Below are 20060 nucleotides of genomic sequence, written 5' to 3'. Positions count from 1 at the left end.
CCCTCTGGCGACGATCCCCTTCAACCCCCCTCCCACCACCAATCCTCCCCCGCCGCCGCCGCCCCGCCACCGCATCAGATACCTCGTTTGCTGCAGCCGAAGACAGTCTTCTTTAGTTCAGCGCCGGAGTAGCGCCTTCGTTCAAGGAAGTTGTTCTTGCTGTGATCAGCTGTTTCTGACGCCTTATGTCCTGCACGTTAGGCATCAGAAACAGCTGATCACAGCAGGAACTTCCTTGAACGAAGGCGCTACTCCGGCGCTGAACTAAAGAAGACTCCCTTCGGCTGCAGCAAACGAAGTATCTGATGCGGCAGCGGGGCGGGCGGCGACGGGGGAGGGTTGGTGGCGGGAGGGGGGTCCAATGTGGTGGCGGCAGCTACGGCGGGGGGGTTGGTGGTGGGAGGGGGTCCAATGTGGCGGCTGCGGCGGCAACGGCGGGGGGGTGGCTAAACAGTGCCTCCCCATCTCGGGCCAAGCCCCCCCCCCCTCCCAGTGAGGTCTGGCTACGCCCCTGATTTGAATTAAGAGATACATGAACAAAGTAATACTTTCAGCTTATAACATTTGTTACATGGACGGATTAATAGCTGAAATAGTGCCTAGAGGTAGGTTCGCAAAAACAGCACTACAGAAAGCAAACTCTTTCACCACACCAACTGGTGTCCCAGCAGCTCTCAAGCAGCCCAGGCTTATGTGTTACTCTCCTATAATTAAACTTCACAGACAGTGGACCGTATTTAGACTGAGGTATGTACGTAATGGCAGGCCAGCAGCATCCCACGCCCATGCCACTGCAGCTCAGAGGAGCAACAAAGATGTCTTCTTTGGCTGATCGGAACACAGGACGTTCAGGCGTGTTGGCCAGTCTGGCCTAGAATGGACACTGGGTTTCCAGGGTGAGCGGAAAAAGTATGCAGCTGAAAACACAGAAGCTGCTGTGAGGAAAGCCCAGAACGGATACAAGGGTGACCGTGGGTCCCCGGGTCGCACTGGACATTGCTGAGCGCCTGCAGAATGCGGAAGGGTTATGCTGGGACAGGCCTGGAGGTCACTTTTCCTGCCCTGCGTTCAGCCAACATTTAAATCTGGCAGAAGGGACAAAGAGGGATTTATAGAAAGTGTGCCACTTACATCCCAGGAGAGCAGGATGAAGGATGAATTATAGCATGGGCTTGAGTGTAAATTTTAAGGGGCTCCGACTTTAGCTTCAGAACTTAGCACAGGAACAGTGCTGGGCAGACTTTTACGGTCTGCGCCCTGAGAATGGCAAGGACAAATCAAACTCGTGTGTACATACAAAGTATCGCATATCATGTAAAATGAGTTTATCTTGTTGGGCAGACTAGATGGGCGGTACAGGTCTTTATCTGCCGTCATTTACTATGTTACTGTGTAGCAGGTTTTTAGCTGCACTGGTTACTGGAGTCTAGAGTTTTTCAAGTTTATTAGGGGTTTACTACCCCGCCCATCGTGGTTTACACCTAGGTGACTTACATACCAAAATAAAATCGAGAAGGGGGGGACGAGACTTGAGTAAAAGGATAAGGGGTTCAACTACAATATTGCTAGGACAGAGATGGATAATACATAAGGAACGGGTAGCATTATCCAGGACCACCTCTGAGAAGAGTCCTAGAATAGCCTCAAGAGTCTAGCTTTCCGCTACAGAACCTGTATTTAGGGAGGGTGAACAGCATCAGCCCTTCTCAAAGCTCTGACAGTTATGAGCAGAAGACCGTAGGGAAAACTATACAAATATTTTTAAAACAGTGGCTCCTTCATCTTACGCTTTTTGACAGTTTCAGAGGTCTACTATCCCACCTCCTACTGTGAAGGCCCTTAAACTCCATCTCTCAAGGAATTCTGTCAAACTGGCATTACAGATTGCCATTCCATAAACATTAACATCTGCAAAACTTAACTTGGACAGTTAACACACTGTAGGAGGTGTTTTAAAACCAATTAACAACACCGGCAGTGCCCTTTCCCTGTTACCACCACCCATTAGGCACCCCCAATTTACATAAACAAAAAGTCAGAGGAAAGGCAGGCGGGTGAGAAAATGATGAATTCCAGTCTCTGAGCTGTCCAGTGCCAAACTCCACAGCTCTAATGCTTAGTAACTGAATGTCTGTTGTTTATACGTCAAATCCCTGTGACCAGGCATTTAGCAATATAGAAATACTTAAGCAGAAAAAAGAAAAAAGAAAGACTCCAGACCCAAATATTTATACAGGGTAATGGAGCAGCTGTTACTCGCTATGTTTTAACCCATGTAATGCAGGATCGAAAAAGGAGCAGCAGGAAACACATTTTCTAAACCTACAGTGACTTTCTTCTCAACAGGTTTCAAAATGTCATTGATTCTTGTGGCACCTGAAGGTCTTGTATCCGGGTGCCAAGTCGTTTTAGTGGTGAAAAATGTGCTTGCCCACAACACGAACAAATCTGCCTCGCTTGCCAACTCTTTGTAAGCTGATAGTGAAGTTGGAGGATTATCTATCAGCCTACCACATTAATTCCAAGGCAAATGTCTCCCTGCTTGAGTCCTAACCGGTAAGTCTTGTGCACACAGTAATAGGGATATAAACCAGTCAGGTGAGTGTAGTCTTACTGTGTTAATCCTCCTTGCCTCTTGTTTTCTAACAGTTTCTCAGCTCAGATGTGCCGTGGAGCTCTTTTCATTTAGGGCCAGATGCACAAAACCTAACGAGCCCACAACCTGCGTTTTAAACTGGTTCCAGCCAGTTTAAAACGCAAGTAGTTTACCCGGGGCATGCACTAAGGGCATTTTCCCTGCCACGGTAGCAGGCAACGAAAACGGAATGCAAATGATTTAAAAGCTATTATAATGAGCTGCACTACCGTTGCAGCCCATTATAATGAGATGCACTACCGTTTTTCCGATTCCCTTACCCTAGGAACCCTAACGGGAGGTCTGCACCTCTCGTTAGGGCTCCTGTGAGGGAATCGGACAGGAAAAGGGCCCCCCAAAAAAGGTTTAAAAAAAGCAGGAAGCGCATGTGAGGGGCGTCCTTTAAGGACATACTCTCCCTGCGCTTGTGAGAGACGGGTTTTTTTCGCAGTTTTTTGCTCTGCCGGCGCTCGTGTTTTTTTCCCCCTTCTATTTTGTCTTCGCCGCGCCACTTACCCCTCCACAGCAAAAGTTTTCTATTTTCCTGGTTGCCGGAGAATCGGGACGTCCCTTTAGATTAGGCTCCTCTTCCTGGTCTCTTCAGCCAATCAGAGCGCGTTTCGCTGACAACAGCCAGCTAAGCCCGCTTTGATTGGCTGAAGAGACCAGGAAGAGGAGCCTAATCTAAAGGGACGTCCTGATTCTCCGGCTCAGGTACCGAAGGAATAAAGAATGCAAGTGAGCCAAGTAGCTCATTTGCATTCCCTATCGTTGATGCATTCCCGTTCCCTACCGATTCGCTATGGAATCCGTAGGGAACGGGAATTACCGATGTCTTTAGTGCATCCTGCTCTTAGTCCGGGAACATACCTGGGCCCAGGGGCCCATCCTTACTTCTTCCGACGGCCGTGGCCAGAAGGATGCTAGGCTGCATAGAGAGGGGTATAACCAGCAGAAAAAAAGAGGTGTTGATGCCCCTCTACAAGTCGTTGGTGAGGCCCCACTTGGAGTATTGTGTTCAGTTTTGGAGGCCGTATCTTGCTAAAGATGTAAAAAGACTGGAAGCGGTGCAAAGAAAGCAACAGAAATGGTATGGGATTTGCATTGCAAACTGTACGAGGAGAAGACTTGCTGACCTGAACATGTATACCTTGGAGGAAAGGAGAAACAGGGGTGACATGATACAGACGTTCAAATATTTGAAACATGTTAATCCGCAAACAAACCTTTTTCAGAGACAGGAAGGCGGTAGAACTAGAGCACATGAATTGAGGTTGAAGGGGGCAGACTCAGGAGTAATGTCAGGAAGTATTTTTTCACGGAGAGGGTGGTGGAGATGAAAATGGTAATGGAATTCAAACATGCATGGGATAAACACAAAGGAATCCTGTTTAGAAGGAATGGATCCACGGAATCTTAGCAGAGATTAGGTGGCGACGCCAGTAATTGGGAAGCATAACCAGTGCTGGGCGGGCTTCTACTGTCTATCCCCTGATCATGACTGAATAGATATGGATGGGCTGGGTGTAAGTTTTAAGGGGTTTCAACGTTAGCTTCAGAACTTAGTACAAGAACAGTGCTGGGCAGACTTCTACGATCTGTGCCCTGAGAATGGCAAGGACAAATCAAACTCGGGAATAAAGTATCACATACCATGTAAAATGAGTTTATCTTGTTGGGCAGACTGGATGGACCGTACAGGTCTTTATCTGCCGTCATTTACTATGTTGCTATGTTAATTCTCACTGAGACTCCTTGTGACTCTGACCAAGTCACTAACCCTCCAATGCTTCAGCTACAAAAACTTACATTGTGAATTCTCTAGGGCAGGGGTGAGTAACCTGTGGTCCCACCATTAATTTTATGCATCCCTTGATCCCCTGAGAAATATACATAGAAAATGGCCTGTACAAATGACATTAACCAGAGTTTTGGTGATTTAAAATACTGTATTTTGTAAATATTTTCAGAATAGTTTATTTATTTATGTGGATTTTGCTCACACCTTTTTCAGTAGTAGCTCAAGGTGAGTTACATTCAGGTACTCTGGATATTTCTCTGTCCCAGGAGGGCTCACAATCTAAGTCTGTACCTGAGGCAATGGAAGGTTAAGTGAATTGCCCAAGATCACAAGGAGCAACAGTGGGATTTGAACCGGCCACCTCTGGATGTCAAGACTGGTGCTCTAACAAGCAGAGATCTCATTAAACTCTTAAAGTAATGGCAGAAGTGCACAGTAACAGACCATTCTGGTAAATAATTTGTGTTCATTTGGTCATCACTTTGAGTTTTGTTAGCAGGGAATTATATGGCGCATCTGTTAATTTTCTACGTACAGTCCATTAGGGATAGTACTGACATTCATACGGCCCCCTGTGTATAAATGTTCCCCAGCCCTGTATTAAATTCTTGATATACCACCTTCCTGTAGTACAATCAAAGCAGTTTACATATTATACATAGGTTCTTTCCGTGTCCTAACAGCAGGGAAGGGCAACCTTTATACAGAGGGCCACATGAATGTCAGTATTGTCCCCTAGCAGGCCGCACACAGAAAATTAACAAATATGGCATAGGAGTGGAGGAGTGGCCTAGTGGTTAGAGCACCCGTCTTGCAATCCAGAGGTGGCCGGTTCAAATCCCACTGCTGCTCCTTGTGATCTTGGGCAAGTCACTTAACCCTCCATTGCCTCAGGTACAAACTTAGATTGTGAGCCCTCCTGGGACATAGAAATATCCAGTGTACTTGAATGTAACTCACCTTGAGTTACTACTGAAAAAGGTATGAGCAAAATCTAAATAAATATAATTCATTGCCAACAAAACTCAATGTGATGACTGAATGAACACAAATTACCAGAATGGTCTGTTACCCTACACTTCTGTCTTTCCAAACTTTTGCCAACACTGAGGGGCATTTAAAAAACAAAAGTCTAAGCCCCCCACCCCAAAAAAAAAAAAAAAAACCTGTCCTATTCATAACTTGAAAAAAAAAACCCAGCTATCTCACAACCAAAATCAAAACAGGAAAAATGTCTTGATTTCCTGTGCGATTATGGTTTTTGCACTCAAACATTCAAAATGAATAGCTATTTTCCAAAGTGAAAAATCCAACTTTTGAACAACAAAAAAACAGGAACGTCCGTCTGGCATCATTTTCAAAGACAGAGCCACACAGACCTCTCTGCAGAACACAGGAGTAGCCTAGTGGTTAGTGCAGTGGACTGTTAGCCAAGGGACACAGGTTCAAACCCCTCTATAACTTTTTTATTTTTGTAAATGTAATCCTTCCAGGACCTGAAAAATACGTACGGTACATGAATGTACACCACTTCAATAACCTCCAGGATTGCAGGTGTCATATATTTCGGTAGTAGATATTTTTCCGTTTCTGAAAGACTCAGAATTATTTTAAAAAATTATGAGTTGAAGTGAGGCTTGAACCTGTACATAAGCATCGCCATGCTGGGACAGACCAAGGGTCCATCGAGCCCAGCACCCTGTCTCCGACAGCGGCCAAAAGAACAAACAATTTGTCCCGCCCATCCCAGAAATAGTGGATTTTTTCCCACGTCCATTCAATAACATTCTATGGCCTTTTCCTCCAGGAAGCCTTCCAACCCCTTTTTTTAAATTCTGCTAAGTCAACCGCCTTAACCACTTTTTCCGGCAACGAATTCCAGAGCCTAACTACGCGTTGAGTGAAGAAAAATTTCCTCGGATTCGTTCTAAATTTACTGCACTGCAGCTTCAGTTCTCAGTCCGTTGCACTAACCACTAGGCTACTCCTCTGACCTGCTTGCTGCTTTCTTCAGAATGGTCATAATACCTGCAGCTGACATAGAACTTGGTTTTCCTTTCCAATTTCACTTTCAGGGGAGAGTGAGGGGACAGCAAACACTGAGGGATTAAGGAGGGGGGTCATGTCTTAATCTTTCCAACGATCAGCTGCTCAATTAGAGCAACTTTTTGTAACTGAAACCAGGGGCGTAGCCAGACCTCACGGTGGGAGGGGGCCAGAGCCCGAGGTTGGGGGCACATTTTGAGTGCCGCCCCACCCCACCCCCCCCCCCCACCGCCTCACCACACCTCCTCACCCCCCCCCCCCACCGCCTCACTACGCCTCCTCACCCCCCCCCCCCCCCCACCGCCTTGCCTCTTCCCCTCACAAATACCTTTGCTGGCGGAGGTCCCCAACCCCCGCCAGCTGAAGCCTTCTTCAGCGCCGATCTCCGGTGCAGCCGCATTCGCAGCCCTGCTCTTCATTCTTCTTGCTCCTCCTGTGCACGCTGACGCCCCTTCTCAGTTTCACGTAAAGGAGCGTCAGCGTGCACAGGAGGAGCTGAAGAAGGCTTCAGCTGGCAGGGGTTGAGGACCCCCTCCAGCCAAACCAGGGGCCCGGATGAAATTTGTGGGGGCCCAGGCCCCCGTGGCCCCCCGTAGCTAGGCCCCTGACTGAAACAGGTCTACATAAAAACGACCTTCTTTTTTAGACATGGATAGGTCTTCCCACTTGAAAATCCCTGTTGGAGGTCCTACTTTTGGGCCCTTCCTAGTTATTATTATTTATTACATTTGTACCCTGCGCTTTCCCACACAATGCAGGCTCAATGTGGCTTACACAGTAATTCAAAATACAAAGTCTTATAACAGAAATTTCAAAACGGTAGTGAAACATTATGAAGTTGAGCTTGAATACCTCCCTGCTATTTGGACGAACTGCACTGTGAAATGTACAAATTCTGACTTTCCAAAATCAGGATTTCTACGTTTTTACCTATCAAATAGGTCTTGTCCCGTTGGACCTTTCAATGGTTCCACTAACAACAAAACTCTGCTAATGACTTTATTTTTGTTACATTTGTACCCCGCGCTTTCCCACTCATGGCAGGCTCAATGCGGCTTACATGGGACAATGGAGGGTTAAGTGACTTGCCCAGAGTCACAAGGAGCTGCCTGTGCCTGAAGTGGGAATCGAACTCAGTTCCTCAGGACCAAAGTCCACCACCCTAACCACTAGGCCACTCCTCCACTTGTGTGGGATGTTTTCAGTGTATACTTCCCATAGTCTCGTGGGCCACATAAAATTCAATGGCGGGCAGCATGTCAAGTCCTCCTGAAATAGGCAATTATGGGGTCCTTTTACTAAGGTGCGCTGAAAAATGGTTTGCGGTAGTTTAGGCGCGGGCTTTGGGTGTGCGCCAATGCATTTTTCAGCGCACCTGTAAAAAAGGCCTTTTTAAAAAAATTTTGACGAAAATGAACGTGCAGCAAGATCAAAATTGCCACGCATCCATTTTGGGTCTGTGACCTTACCGCCAAACATTGACCTAGCGGTAAAGTCTCACACAGGAACCGGGCGGTAATGACCTATGCGCGTCAAATGCCACTTGACGTGCGTCCGAAAATAACAATTATTTTTTGGCTGCGCGTATCGGACGCACGCCAAAAATGATAATTACCGCAAGAGCCACGCGGTAACCGGGCAGTAACTCCATTTGGGCGCGCGTAGACGCTTACGCGGCTTAGGACAAGGGATCCCCAAGTTTGTGGAAATGACATACTTTGTTCCCTCTCCGTTTGTGACCTCACTTGTTGCTTCTGTTGCATATCCGTGAGGATTGGACCACCTTCTTTTTGGTTTGGGTTGCCATCCCTGCTTTAACAGAATAGGATGAAACTTGGCATGTGGGGAAAATAGGTAAAAAGACAAAGTTCCAGCTTCTTTAGCATAGAAACTTACATACAATGAAACACAGCAATAAGAGAGTCCCTCCTTCCAAATTGCCGCTCTCTGTTTTCTACTCTCTCCAACTCCCAAACTGCCCCTCCTCCAAAACTCCCACTTGTAACTGCCTCACTGCACTCAAATTGCCCTACCCCCCAAAAAACTACACCCCTGCAACTGCCCCACCTCCAAAAACTATCCCGTCCCAATTGCCCCACTGCCTAGTAAACTGCCCTCAACCATAAAAACTATCTCTCACAACTGCCCCAACACACACACACACACACACACACACACTGGAAAGAATTCCATGAGCCATGCTCTGCATGCTTTCTTCACTCACTTGATAGCTAAAAAGGGTTTCTTAAGGCCACACATGTATTAAAAACACAAAGGATTTTCAAAATGAGAACAGGAAGGAAAAGTGGGTTCATACTCAGGTCATGCCTGTAAGGGATTATCAATTTGCTACTGCTACTGGAAAAAAAAAAATCCAACCAACCAACCATATACCTAGTTTTGATCTTACCAGAGATTAATTTATGAGTTTTACACTGAGCCACTAATGCATTATAGATTATGCATGATGTGAAATGATTCTCCAACAGCTAGCAGCAAACACAGCTCTTGGGTGCTTTTTCTCTCCAGGGCTGGTGCAAGGCTCTTAGGATCGTTGAACCCATGGTTCTCAACCCAGTCCTTGAGGCACACCCAGCCAGTCAGGTTTTCGGGATATCTACAATTAATATGTATGAGAGAGGCAGGGGCATATTTTGGGTGGGCCTAGGCAAGAAGTGGGTGGGTGGGTGGGTGTTCTTCCCCCCCCCCCCCCCACAAAAAATATCTCAGTTGGCGGGAAAATGCTTCTCTCCACCTTGGCAGTCAGCAGCAGGCATGCGCTGAAAACTGAGCATGCGCAGGTGCCAGTATCGTGGAGAGCAGCGTTTTCGTTGCCATCAGGGGGAAGTCTTCAGCTGGCGAAGCTTGGGATCCCCAACAGCTACCGCTAAACGTGTGCTACTGTTGGGTGGGCCTGAGCCCTAACAGGGCTCACCCAGGCCCACCTATGGCTATGCCACTGGAGAGAGGCAATGCATGGAAATCTATCTCATGCACATTCATTATGGGTATCCTGAAAACCTCACTGGCTAGATGTGCTCCGAGTGGAGACGCATTGCCCTAGGCAAACCTTTAGCCCTGTGCCCCCTCATTTCACTTTTGGGCCCTTAGATCCCTTCCCAACCCTCTAAGATTATGATAAATTCAACAGTGATGACCACCCCAATACTTCCTCCCCTAACCTTGCAAAAATGCATAAAGGATGCACTGATGCTTCCTTGAGCTTGGACGACAGTCAGGACCTATTGCTTCGCTTTGACTGCAGCTGCTCTTTGGCACCCCGTAGAAGCTGCTCTCCTAGGCAATGGTCTAGTCCAGTGTTTCCCAAATCCAGTCCTGGAGTACCCCTTGCCAGTCAGGTTTTCAGGATATCCACAATAAATATGTGTGAATTTGATTTGCATATATTGCCTCCATTACATACAAATCTCTTTCATGCATATTCGTTGTGGATATCCTGAAAACCTGACTGGCAAGGGGTACTCCAGGACCGGACTTGGGAAACACTGGTCTAGTCCTTCTAATGGTTAAGCCAGCCTTGTTTCCCTTACACAGCAAGATTTTAAAACGAATCGGAGAAACCTTTTCTTCACTCAACGTGTAATTAAACTCTGGAATTCGTTGCCAGAGAATGTGGTAAAGGCGGTTAGCTTAGCAGGGTTTTAAAAAAAAGTTTTGGACGGGTTCCTAAAGGAAAAGTCCATAGACCATTATTAAAATGGACTTGGGGAAAATCCACTGCTTGTTTCTGGGATAAGCAGCATAAAATGTATAGAGCTTTTTTGGGATTTTGCCAGGTGTTTGTGATCTGGATTGCACACTGTTGGAAACAGGATGCTGGGCTTGATGGACCTTTGGTCTGTCCCAGTATGGCAAAACTTATGTACTTAGCTCTGTGCCCTACAACTCATCATGTGGGGGAAGGACAGAACACTCACTCTTTTCCCAGCCTCAGCTCTGGATTTACTCTAGTAAAAGGGGCAATTACTTGTTATTTCACTGTACTGAACTTTACAACAGGCTGTCTACCAGCTGCACGGAAAAATATTACAGAGAACAACAGCAGAGCCATGTAATTGAAATGAGAATCCAGCAACCGCCAATAAGGGCTGAAGGCAAATGCAAATAGAAAAAAACTGGGAGACAAAATGAGTCTGAATTAATCAGAGCGTGGACTTTATTGGATTCCCTAATACCTGCGCTCCACAGGCTCAAACGACCCGCTACTCGGGAAAGAGGGCATGCAGAAGGATGAGGGCGGGGAAGCTCTGCTTGTATTTATGATCCCACCTGCATCTCATTTTTCAAGAGGATTTTTTTCAGGAGGAAAAGTCCAGAAAGCATTATTAGTCAGCTAGATCCCCTGGGAGTAGCACAAACAAACATGTTCTCGCTTCTGACTCGGCTTGGCCACTGTTGGGAGACAGGATGCTGGGCTTCCTAGACCTGCTTAGCCCCCCGTCCCTAGCTTGCGTGCGGCTGGAACTTTCTTAGCCCAAATTTCGTACTTTTCTTTTCCCAAAGGCTTTTCTTGAGTTTCTGCCAAGTGCTGGTGTTGCGTTAACGAGTTCACTGGCCCTCTTTGTGTGTACGCAGATGCGTATAACTTTTTTTTTTCTCTAAAGGAATATGTGTGCTCCCTTTCCTATGGCTTTTGGTGTTGCTTTCCTCCTTTCTATTTTTTTTTTAACTATTTGTAATTTAGATTGTGAACCACCCTGTGATGTTTTCAGGAAGGGCGGTATAGAAACTCATATATTTATTTATTTGTATCCCACATTTTCCCACCTATTTGCAGGCTCAATGTGGCTTACATTATGCCGTAACGGAGATCGCCATTTCCAGAATGAGAAATACAAAGTGGTATTCATTAAAGTATTCATTCATTAAAGTTCATAAGTGACATTGAGGCATATTTTCAAAGCACTTTGGGAGGCTAAGTTCCATAGGTTTCTATGGAACTTTGAGAGGCTAAGTGCTTTGAAAATGAGCCTCAGAGTAAATTAAGGGAAATGGGACTTGATAGACTGCCTTTCTGAGGTTTTTGCAACTACATTCAAAGCGGTTTACATATATTCAGGTATTATTTTGTACCAGGGGCAATGGAGGGTTAAGTGACTTGCCCAGAGTCACAAGGAGCTGCAGTGGGAATTGAACCCAGTTCCCCAGGATCAAAGTCCACTGCAGTAACCACTAGGCTACTCCTCCACTAGCAACATTCCATGTAGAAGCCTGCCCTTGCAGATCAGCAATGCGGCCGCGCAGGCTTCTGATTCTGTGAGTCTGACGTCAGACTCACAGAAACAGAAGCCTGCGCAGCCGCGTTGCTGATCTGCAATGTTGCTAGTGGAATAGCAACATTCCACGTAGAATCTCAAATAGGGAAAGGGAAATGGGACTTGAAATACCGCCTTTCTGAGGTTTTTGCAACTACATTCAAAGCAGTTTACATATATTCAGGTGACTTGCCCAGAGTCACAAGGAGCTGCAGTGGGAACCGAACTCAGATCCCCAGGATCACATGCGTGCAGGACATCAGACTCACAGAAACAGAAGCCTGCGCGGACGCGTTGCTGATCTGCAAGGGCAGGCTTCTACATGGAATGTTGCTAGTGGAATAGCAACATTCCATGTAGAATCTCAAATAGTAGCAACAGAATCTCAATAGTAGCAACATTCCATCTAGAATCTCCAATAGTAGCAACAGAATCTCAAATAGTAGCAACATTCCACATAGAATCTCAAATAGTAGCAACAGCAACATTCCATGTAGAATCTCAAATAGGGAAAGGGAAATGGGACTTGATATACTGCCTTTCTGAGGTTTTTGCAATTACATTCAAAGCGGTTTAAATATATTCAGGTACTTATTTTGTACCAGGGGCAACGGAGGGTTAAGTGACTTGCCCGGAGTCACAAGGAGCTGCAGTGGGAATCGAACTCAGTCCCCCAGGATCAAAGTCCACTGCACTAACCACTAGGCTACTCCTCAGCCTAGTGGTTAAGCGGTCAGGTATAGAGAGTTCGGCTTTGTCCAGCATGGCACATCTTATGCCCATCTGGCACACATTTGCCATCTATTGCTCAGATATGAAATGCCCAGCTTTCCTGACTTTGTGCAATGTCCTTCAGTTTACCAGAAGACCTCCACTGCACCTGCTCAACCCCACCCCCTCCCCCTCAACAACACACGTTAGACCTTTTAAGAGGAATTTCACAGACGCTCCATAAAATCGAGGCTACTCACAGACTTCTCTGTTAGTACCCAAGTCATGGAATTCGGCAACTACTGTGGCAAATCTGTCCCACAACGACGCCTCTTTTACATTAGCTACAAACACGCACACGCAGACATATGAACTCTCTGTTCCAGGTACATCTGCTTCAGGGCACAGTCACATTGCCTAGAATAACACATTCACTTCTAGCCACCTGACTGCATGTCTAAATCCTTTCACAACAAGGCCGAATGTGGCCTCAGGAGAATGGAGGTGTCTATAAAACTATAGTTACCCCTGCCACTACTACAAAGAGTAAGCGCAGGACTGCTTTACTTTCTAACAAACAGGAACAAAGACCCCGTCAACTTACAGATCAGTAACAGAAACCTCTTTTGTGCTGGAATGAGGCTGACTCTCCTTCTTAAGTCACTGAAAGCCATGGGCTGAATTAGGCCTGGATACTCAATGCTTGAGTGTGTCAGGGCTCCAGCATTGCATATCCGGGTAAATACAGTCAACTGGAAGTTAAACGTGTACCAGTGCCCAGCAGGGCCACCGAGAGACAGGGCTGGGCCCAGGGCGGGACCGCTGCCCCCCCCCCCCCCACCTCGGGACACAGTCGCAGTTGCTGTCCCTCCCTCGCTCGCATGGGCCAGTGCCTTCTCAAGAGCGTAGCCAGACTTCAAAGACTGGGGGGAGCAAAAGCCCAAAGTGGAGGGGGGGCACATTTTTCCCCAGCTCCCTGCCCCTCTGCCCCTGTCGCAACTCCGCGTACCAAGGTTGGCGGGATGGTCCCTAAGCCCCGCCAAAAGAAGTCTTCCTCCATCCCTGTTCTCCATCACATTGCCTGCCCTGTGGCTGCTTATCCCCTCACAGCATGTGCAACGTGAGGGGAAAAAGCAGCCACAGGGCAGGCAATGTGATGGAGAACAGGGATGGAGGACGGCTTCTGCTGGCAAGGCTTGGGGACCCCCACCAGCCAAACCAGAGGCCCTGAGCCCTGGTCCTCCCCAGCCTCTAAGGGGAGGCCAGCACCGGAGTTTTCTCTCTGCTGCTCCTGTTGGGATGCGATCACCCGGGTCTCGTCAGAAGCAGGAGACAGACAGATCCCAGAGCCGGTCCCCCCCCCCCCCCCCCCTGTGGAGGCCAGGACTGCCCCCGAAGGCCCTGATGCCCAGTTAACTTGCCAAATAAAGTTAGGACAGCAAACGAAGCACTTATTCAGGTAAGTGTACACTTATGTGGATAAATGTTAGTATTCAATAATTTATGTGCACAAAACGGCAATTACATTTAGGCACCAAGGTATACAGAACGAGAGGGATAACTACTGCACTAGTTAGGTGCCTTTCATAAAACTTATATCATTTATATTTTTATAATTTTATAAATTCACTCTAATCAGACTAAAGAAATGCACTTATCTTTGTCGGCTCAGGGGTAACTTATCCGTCATGAATCTTGTTCTTCATCAGGGACAAGTTTATATAGAGGAAAAAAAACCATCCTAAACATACAAAGCACAGATAACTCAAAGAAAAAAAACTTCTGTGCCCATCAGAGTACAGGAATAGCCTAGTAAATAGAGCCCCAGGTCTGATAACCAGAGGAACCTGGTTCAAATCCCACTGCTGCTCCTTGTGATCTTGGGCAAGTCACTTAACCCTCCTGTTACCTCAGGTATAAAAATTAGATTGGGAACCTTCCATGGAGGGGAAAACTACCAACTGTACCAGAATGTAACTCACCTTGAGCTACGGCTGAAAAAGAAGAGAGGAAATTATAAATAAATGTTAATATTCATTCTTATTTAAGAGTTTATTCACTGCCATGTTGGATTAGACTACATCAGTTTTGAAAGGAAAGCGCCAGATCATAAATTCCCTACAGACAAATGCTGAGCCCAGCTAAGCACCTTTAAGTGAAACCAAGTCTCTGGGTGCAGCCCAATTCTGGGAACACAATAAAGCAGATGGTTAAAGCTATAGTGAGTTCTATCCTGCAGCTCTCTTGGTTCAGTTACACAGAGGGATCTAGAGGGACAGGGAGACCGGGTTATCTCCTGTACAGAGATAAGGCCTTCATTCCCTAGAAGGCCGGGGACAGGTCATCTGCAATTCACACCTCAGCTGTCAACAACTTGCACTCTGATCCCTTCTAATAATGCCTTTCCAAAGTCTACAATGTGGGGCTATCACATGATTTCAAAAAGAATACTGCCACATTGTGAATTCTGTATGATAAAAGAAATCTCTTAACAACTTGGATCTTGTGCCTTCCATTCAACTCAGCTGAACTAATACAAGCCTAGGGAGATAAAGTATTATCTTCTGATGGATGCATTAAGACTGTTAATCAAAAGTAAACACTGCAGGCTTACTATCTGCAGGACAGAGGCGGCTGGGGAAATAGCCTGTTTACACATCAGGCTGGAATGAAGGAATAAATGTAGCCTTACTTAACAGGGTCTGTGCACAGGATATAGGAAGGTTACACAAGCCTTCAGCCTTGCCCCCTCCCCCAATAACTTTCACATCTGTAGCCTCCTTCCACTAATGAAGTGTTGCTAATTAAACTCAACAATCAAGATCACTGTAACACCTGCCATCCCAGAAGAAGCCTGTAAAAAGGCATAACCGGACATCATGGAGGTTATTTTCAGGGATGGTTCAAACCAATCAATATCAGAGGCGGCCCGACAATCAGGCGGCACTCTTTAGGAGCGGCATCTCGGGGGGGGGGGGGTTTACCTGGTCACGGTGACTTTCCAAACCCGGCAGCAATTCCCATATGCTGTCCTGCCGGCACCCGCCTCTTCCCTTTACTGCAGCCACCTGAAGTAACTTCCTGTTTCGCCGGGTTTGGAACGTCACCATGACCAGGTAAAACGCCCGGGGGGGGGGGAGGGGTGGCATCTTGCCTTGGGCCAGCCCTGATGAATATGTACAAGATCCATTTGCATGCAATGGAAGCAGTGAATGCAAACAGATCTCATACATATTCACTGTGGAAATCCTGAAAACCAGTTATAAGGTAATACTCCTTGGGAGCCTGAAGGTTTCTTTAACCCACCCTACCCCTGTGCTCCTCAAATCCACTTCACAACTGAATGCCACCTGGTCCAACCATGCAAAGCAGAGAATATGACATGCCAATACTTGTTCTCTACACACACGGAAAACAAACAGAAATTTAACTGTGCATAATTACATTCCAGCGTATCATGAGTTCAAGGGAGGCAAGACAGTAATGTAAGCAGAGATTGACTTCAGATCAGAGACTAAGGTAGGCCAGGACTAGAACTACAGACTCTACCACTGGTGCACATAGGGGAGGTTTGATTTCTTTGCTCTGGCAGATTCCTTGGGCCTCCAGCTCAGTCAGAACTAAGGCAGCGTCCTGACTCCGGAAGTCTTCCTTCACAGGAGAATTTTGCCCCTATTTGAGGTTTAGGCCAGTCATTGCAGCGACAATCCTCAGCTGGGAGCCACACACCAGGGCTCTCTCCAGAACTCTGTAACCATAGACCTTAAATCCAGCCAATAGGGGTCACTGTTGCTCAATGACAGAGTCTCCCGCCTAGGGGGCTGTGAATACTCCTCTTGCAGCATTTCTAGCACTGTCCAACCTGGAGAGCAGAAGACCTGAGCTAACAACTGATTCTAGGTCACTCCAGATGGCAACATGCAGCACTGCAGCTGAGCCACTGGGCCAGTGTAATCTGGTGTTCCACATATTGTTATCACAATCTTATAAATCTTTGTTGTATAAAGCAATTAGAAACTCTCGACTCTACTATTCCATTCTACACACTTACAGCGGATTCATTTTTCCATTATTTTCTAGGGGCAAATGGATGTATGAGAGTCATAGAAATGGAAACCAGAGAGGGCATCTTATCACTGTAGCAGTCCTGTCCCTTTGTGGTCACAATTTCGAACACATGTGGCATAGCCCAACTCATTTCTGTAATAGCTTGCCAGATTTTTTTTAAACAAAGGATTTAAAGTAGGGTTACCATATGTCCGGATTTACCCGGACACGTCCTCTTTTTGAGGACATGTCCGGGCGTCCGGACGGGTTTTGCCAGTCCGCCCGTTTGTCCGGAATTCTGGACCAACGGGCGGGCAGCAGGCCTATCCTTGCCTCCCCTTCCCTTACTATCTACTGCCCTGGTGGTCTACTGACCTCTTCGGGGCACGAAAGAGCCCCCTCTTTCCTGCCCGGAGCACTGCCCTTGCCCTGCATCCTGTTGCTGTGACGCTCTCGGGATTCAAAATGGCCGCCGAGAGTTGAAGCAGCCTCGTGAGACTTCAACTCTCGGTGGCCATTTTGAATCCCGAGACCATCACAGCAACAGATGCAGGGCAAGGACAGAGCTCCGGGCACGGAAGAGGGGGCTCTTTCCTGCCCCGAAGAGGTCACTAGACCACCAGGGCAGAAGACAGTAAGTAAGAGGAGGGGAGGGGAGGTGACCCAGTGGAGGGGAATATGTGACAGGGGGCGGGGTGAGGATGTGAAAGGGGTGGGGCGGGGGGCAGGACATGTATCCTCTTTTTGAGAGGACAAAATATGGTAATCCTAATTTAAAGTCACTTCTGAAACCCTGAAGTCAAAAGCCATAAGACATACCCAGACAAGAAGTAGGAGACTGCTTCTCACGGTCCCACAGTAGCCCAACATTCCCACAATAATGAGAAAACAGCACACCGCAATCATCACTGGATGGACCACAGGAAAGTAGGCAAGAACTACGGCCTCCTCCACCCTGGAAAAAGACACATGTACATGTCTCCCAAGCTCCAAAAAAAGACATCAAGACAGCCCAAATTATTTTGGGGGTTCCCTAGTTTTCTGTTCCTGTATCTAAACAGTGGGAGAACTCCGGGCTGGTTCTTTTGTTTCATCGTATTTTGGATTTATTTTTCTTCTTCCCTTTTCCCCTTGTAGTCTGTGCTACTTCCCCTCCCCCAAACAGGACCCTCTTACTGTGCCATTTCAAACATTTTGGGAACTATCAAACAGGTCCGTCGCTAGTGCAAAAAACTGCAATGCCGTGAACTAACAATTCCTCCCATCTTAGGCTGTACGCCTCAAAGCGCTGGATATACTGAAAAGGGAGAAGCATACCTCGTTTCCGCAGTCAGGGTGAGGACGTTGCTTATGTAGTCCCTCATCCAAGCTGAGACCACCAGAATGCACAGGGACATCAGCTGAAACATGGAAAAGTAAACTGGCATCACTTGTTGGTTAGATTACGGCAAATGCAGGCAGTACTTAAAAGAGTATTTTGCGTACGCAGAGCGGCGCATCTGAAGTGCATGACGGGAAAATGGATACCATTCCAAGAACCTTGCCTCAAGGCACTTACGGACTTAATTCTGGGCCTATGACTGCTAAAGAAGCCAAGCTACCAAAAATAGCAATAGCAGGCAGGCGGGGTAGGGGGTGGGGGTGGGGGGGTGCAGGAGGAAAGTTGAAGGTAAGAATCAGTGGCCTCATATTCAGAAAAAGTGAGGATGGAGTTACTATTGATCATGAACAGTTGCAAGTTTTCCTTTCTTTCTTATTCTCTGAGATGTGTGTTACCAACTTAAATGAATTACTTGAAGAATTTGCTTGTGCAGTAAGAGTGAAAATAGAAATTAACATTAATAAAAAAAAAAGAAGCTTCAGAAGTAAAAATTTGTGTTGAACTGTATTTCTATAAAAGAATTGGACTGTGTAAAGCTGCAAGCTGTTTTGTCTACATGTTGGGTTTTTCCAGTGCTTTAGCTGACTTCTCCCTCAGGAAATATTATTTTCTGGTTTGGAACAAACATTCAGCTTGTGGAGTTTTCTTTGAGAGAGGCTGAGCAGCTTCTAAGGCCTCACAGCTCATGTTGTTCCCTACCCTAGAACCTACGTTCCAGACACTGCAGCCTCTGAGGGTGAACCCCAGTCTTTACAGAGAGCATGCTGCAAAAAAAAAGGGACTACCAGGAAACCCAGCTGTTTGGTTTTCACTACTAATAGGATTTCAAAAGTGCTACCAGGCATACTGTACAGCAGGGCTTCTCAATGGACAATGAATATGCATGAGATCGATTTGCATACAGCAGAGACCCTTTACACGCATGTGCCTCCACGAAAGGGTTGAGAAACAGTACTGTACAGACACATATTAGAGATCATAAAACCTCCCTAGTGAAAAGAAGACAGACCCTGCTTCACAGATCACGACCTACTCACATTTTTTTTTTATTTAATCACTTGCTTTTCCAGGCCTGAGCTCAAGGTGAGCTAAATTCAGGTAGAAAGGTTAGCTTCTCTGTCTTCGGAGGTCTTACAATTTTAAGAGCTAGATTTACCAACCTGTGGGCCCCCTTTACTAAGCTGCATAATCGTCTACGCATGCCCAACATGCGGCAAAATGGAGTTACCGCGGGGCTCTTGTGGTAATTTCATTTTTGACGCGTGTCTGAAAAATATTTTTTTATTTTCTGGCGCGCATAGCGAACGCTCGTTGTGGCATCTGACGCGCATAGGTCATTACCGCCCAAATTCTTTACCGCTAGGTCTATGGCTGGTGGTAAGGTCTGAGACCCAAAATGGACGTGTGGCAATTTTGATTTTGCTGCATGTCCATTTTTGGGAAAAAATAAAAAGAGGCCTTTTTTTACAGGCGCGCTGAAAAATAATTCTGCGCGCGCCCAAAACCCGTTCCTACACTACCGCAGGCCACTTTTTACCTCGGCTTAGTAAAAGGACCCCTGTGTTAACAAGTTAAAACACGTTATTGCATATTAACACGTTAATTTGATTTAACATAGGCCCCATTACTGTTATTGGAACAGTTTATTAATAATTTACATTAATCATTGTACCAAGCGTTAAAGACAAATCTAGCTCTAGGTTTGCCTTTGAAGTAATGGAGGCTGAAGTAATTTGCCCAAGGTCATAAGGAGTGTCAGTCAGAGATGCAAGATTTGAACCCTGGCTTCCCTCAGTCTCAGCCCACTGCTCTTACCATTAGGACACTCCCCGTGTTAACTGGACACACACAGTGCAGAACGATAAGTCCCTGCCACAAAGAAACAGGGACAGTTCTATAAAGTTAGGTGCCAAAATGCTGAGCGCTAAAGACTAGATTCTATATATCACGCCTAAAAAATGGGTGCTGAAACGAAATACACCCAGGCGCATTCTATAAAGTATGCCTAAATTCCCGCACAGTTTATAGAATATGCTGAGTGCCCGTCCATGAGACTAAATTTCATCATGAGCAGTTACGCCAAGTAAAACAGTGTAAATGCCGACGCCTAAATTACACGTGGACCGGGTGTATTCTACAATCACGCACATAGATTTTCGAAAT

At 46.5% G+C, this 20060-nt stretch overlaps 1 protein-coding gene across 2 annotated transcripts in view; it reads right to left on the bottom strand.

The window, feature by feature from the left end:
* TSPAN12 (tetraspanin 12) overlaps positions 1–20060 on the bottom strand; it is a 73034-nt gene that overhangs the window by 38433 nt on the left and 14541 nt on the right. For both annotated transcript variants that reach the window (XM_030216147.1, XM_030216148.1), the window contains exons 3-4: positions 17834–17916; positions 17336–17471 (exon numbers count right to left, since the gene is read on the bottom strand). In XM_030216147.1, the coding sequence (XP_030072007.1) occupies positions 17336–17471; positions 17834–17916 (219 nt within the window). The remainder of the gene's footprint in view (positions 1–17335; positions 17472–17833; positions 17917–20060) is intronic.

The sequence above is a fragment of the Microcaecilia unicolor genome, chromosome 10 (assembly GCF_901765095.1).
Source record: "Microcaecilia unicolor chromosome 10, aMicUni1.1, whole genome shotgun sequence".
NCBI classification, from domain to species: Eukaryota; Metazoa; Chordata; class Amphibia; order Gymnophiona; family Siphonopidae; genus Microcaecilia; species Microcaecilia unicolor.
This window is presented reverse-complemented; position numbering and strand designations above follow the sequence as displayed.